The sequence below is a fragment of the Penaeus monodon genome, chromosome 9 (genome assembly GCF_015228065.2).
Source record: "Penaeus monodon isolate SGIC_2016 chromosome 9, NSTDA_Pmon_1, whole genome shotgun sequence".
Taxonomy (NCBI): Eukaryota; Metazoa; Arthropoda; class Malacostraca; order Decapoda; family Penaeidae; genus Penaeus; species Penaeus monodon.
This window is the reverse complement of record NC_051394.1, coordinates 47,847,472-47,849,971: the sequence shown is the minus strand read 5'-3', so window position 1 is coordinate 47,849,971 and position 2,500 is coordinate 47,847,472. Positions and strand designations below refer to the sequence as shown.

Here is a 2,500-nt window from a genome sequence, read left to right as displayed (position 1 = left end):
AGGTAAGTTTAATACTTTATTTCCGTTTTGGTTGTTTTATTTTGCACTACTATTTTTTTCGGTTACCTTCCTAAAAATAAAAATAAAAATAAAAAACACTTCCTCATTATGTTATTTCAATTTTTTTATTCTGCTTCCATATTCATTTTAGCTAGCCTATTGATCTCTTTATTATGATTTTTATATGAGATTATATTTTATTTACTTTGTTGCATGGAGCTGATATTCATCACAACCAATATAAATCAATCTGTTCTTATCTTACCACATGCTCGATACTCTCCATAATGCCACAGCTCACACACTCGCATACTGTCGTGCACATAAATAACGTGATATACCATGACGTTGACATGCCACATACCCTAGCACCACAGTACATCAAACGGCGTCTCCACACGAGGTCATCCGCCTGGCTAAAATTAGAGCCTATGTATCACTCTCCGTCATTCACAAGATGACACGAATTCTACATTTTCAGTTCACGATTTCTTCTCTCCGACTTCCTCCTTTTTAACACTCACTTTCTCCTGCTTCTCCCTTTTCCTTTATTTTCTTTCCCTTAAAGACCCTCCCATTACCCCACCCCACGACCCTGAGGCACCATCCCAAAAGCCGACTGACCCTCGGTATTAATAACAGAGCTGGGAGAGTGCCATTACATCGCCCTTCCCGTCCGTCCCTGCCTCCTCGTCCCCTCCCCATCCCGTCCCATCCCTCCCGCTCCCTCCCTCCCCCATTCCACCTGCTAGAGCGCTACTTTGCATTCTGGACACTTGCCAGAAGGACCCCCCACCCCTGCCGCCGCCAGAAGGACCCCCACTACCACCGCAGCCCCTGCCCTTGTCCGGTTCCCTTGCCCTTGTCCCTTAGACAAGGACAAGGGCCGTCCCTCAGTTTCCGGTGAATGTCTGGTGATCCTTACTGATGTACACACGCGCGTGCGTCTTTCAGGCATCGGTAGCTAGTAAATGTGGTTAACTAGCGATAATCAAAACAACCAAAATCTGTTACTTTTATGTGTATATGAACTTCAACACTGAGTACACAAACACACACAATATTAGGCTAATACACGAAAGTATAGTAAACACGGTAGGTCTTTGTATACACCCACGCTTATGCAAATGAGAAAGCAACAGAGGCAATTATCCTATTTCCCGGCTTCCTGGTTACAATTATCGCCATTTATAACAAGAAAAAAGACAATCTCGTAGTAGTGGTTATCAAATATCATTTCTCTAAATGTAGAGAAAAATTCCAAATTGCCTTTTCAAATATCAGAATAACTATACAGAATCAAAATAAGATTAGATTTCATTGGGAAATACATATAGGCTATGTTTATGCATACATGTAAACAATGAAAATCCCTGAATTACTTACCTTCATTTCGACTAGCAGATTCTGGAGAAGTGTATATATAAAGTGATTAGTGTGCTCATAACTTCAAGGACATACTAAACCTACGATAAGGTGTTAGTAAAATTGACAATTTACACATACCGTAAGCCGGTGTAGAACCCAGAAGGCTGCAGAAGTTGATAATTTGTATATTAATTCGCTAATTTATTATTATTTTTTTTTTCTTGTGCCTATTTCGCTCACATCACGATCACTTTTCCTCGTAACAAAGCACTGCATGATTATATTTTCCGATTCACTTAAAATTTTCACTTTTATAATCAATCTATCGTAGGAGAACTGACAATTTAAAGATTATTTTTTTGAACATCGATTTTCAATGAAAAGAACCACAACGTGGCTAGAGCGGGGGAAAAAAGACGCGTGAACAGCAGCAATATGAAAACAGTTTTCTTGTAACTCGAATCCTTGCAAAAAGGATGATTCACTTGTAGGATTCTCGGAATTTATGATCCAAAGACACACGCAAATCTTTCTAATGTATTTATATCTAATATGCATTTCACTTCACACACTATTTCTAATACTATCACTTAATAGGCCCGTGTATCTCACTTCACTGATCTTCTGATACACTAACACAATATACTTATATATTTGATAACCAATTCAAACAACATTAACTTTCTAACATAAAAAAAAAAAAACAAAAAAAAAAAAAACAATAAAGTAAATAAAACGGCGCGGAAAAAGAGGAGTTTCTTGCACAAAACTCACATCAAAACTGAAGCCGAAATTCTGTTCACGTTTTCTTTATTGACAATAAATCATCAAATTATAATGTAATATCGCTATTGGATCCATTTTAGTTAACAGTCTGAATGCTGGATATTTACACAACATCATTTGTTGTGAAATCCATATCATACTGAATATATAATCTTATTTAAAAGGTAGACAAAACAAAAAAAATACGAAATATGGACACCCGAAAATGCAAACTACCAATTACTCCTCCAAACAATTTATTACGTGTACCGGACACTTTCTCAGAGGAAGCTAAATAAAATACCTAACGGCCCCATTTCTCTTCCTTCGCCACAGCCATGAGGAAAGTATTCCAGATGTTCGACCA

General features: G+C 37.7%; 1 protein-coding gene across 2 annotated transcripts in view; it reads left to right on the top strand.

Moving 5' to 3' along the window:
- Nucleotides 1–2,500, top strand: part of LOC119577211 (troponin C, isotype gamma-like) — a 10,812-nt gene that overhangs the window by 2,478 nt on the left and 5,834 nt on the right. For both annotated transcript variants that reach the window (XM_037924946.1, XM_037924947.1), the window contains one exon: nucleotides 2,470–2,500. This exon is cut by the window's right edge and continues 113 nt beyond it. In XM_037924946.1, the coding sequence (XP_037780874.1) occupies nucleotides 2,470–2,500 (31 nt within the window). The remainder of the gene's footprint in view (nucleotides 1–2,469) is intronic.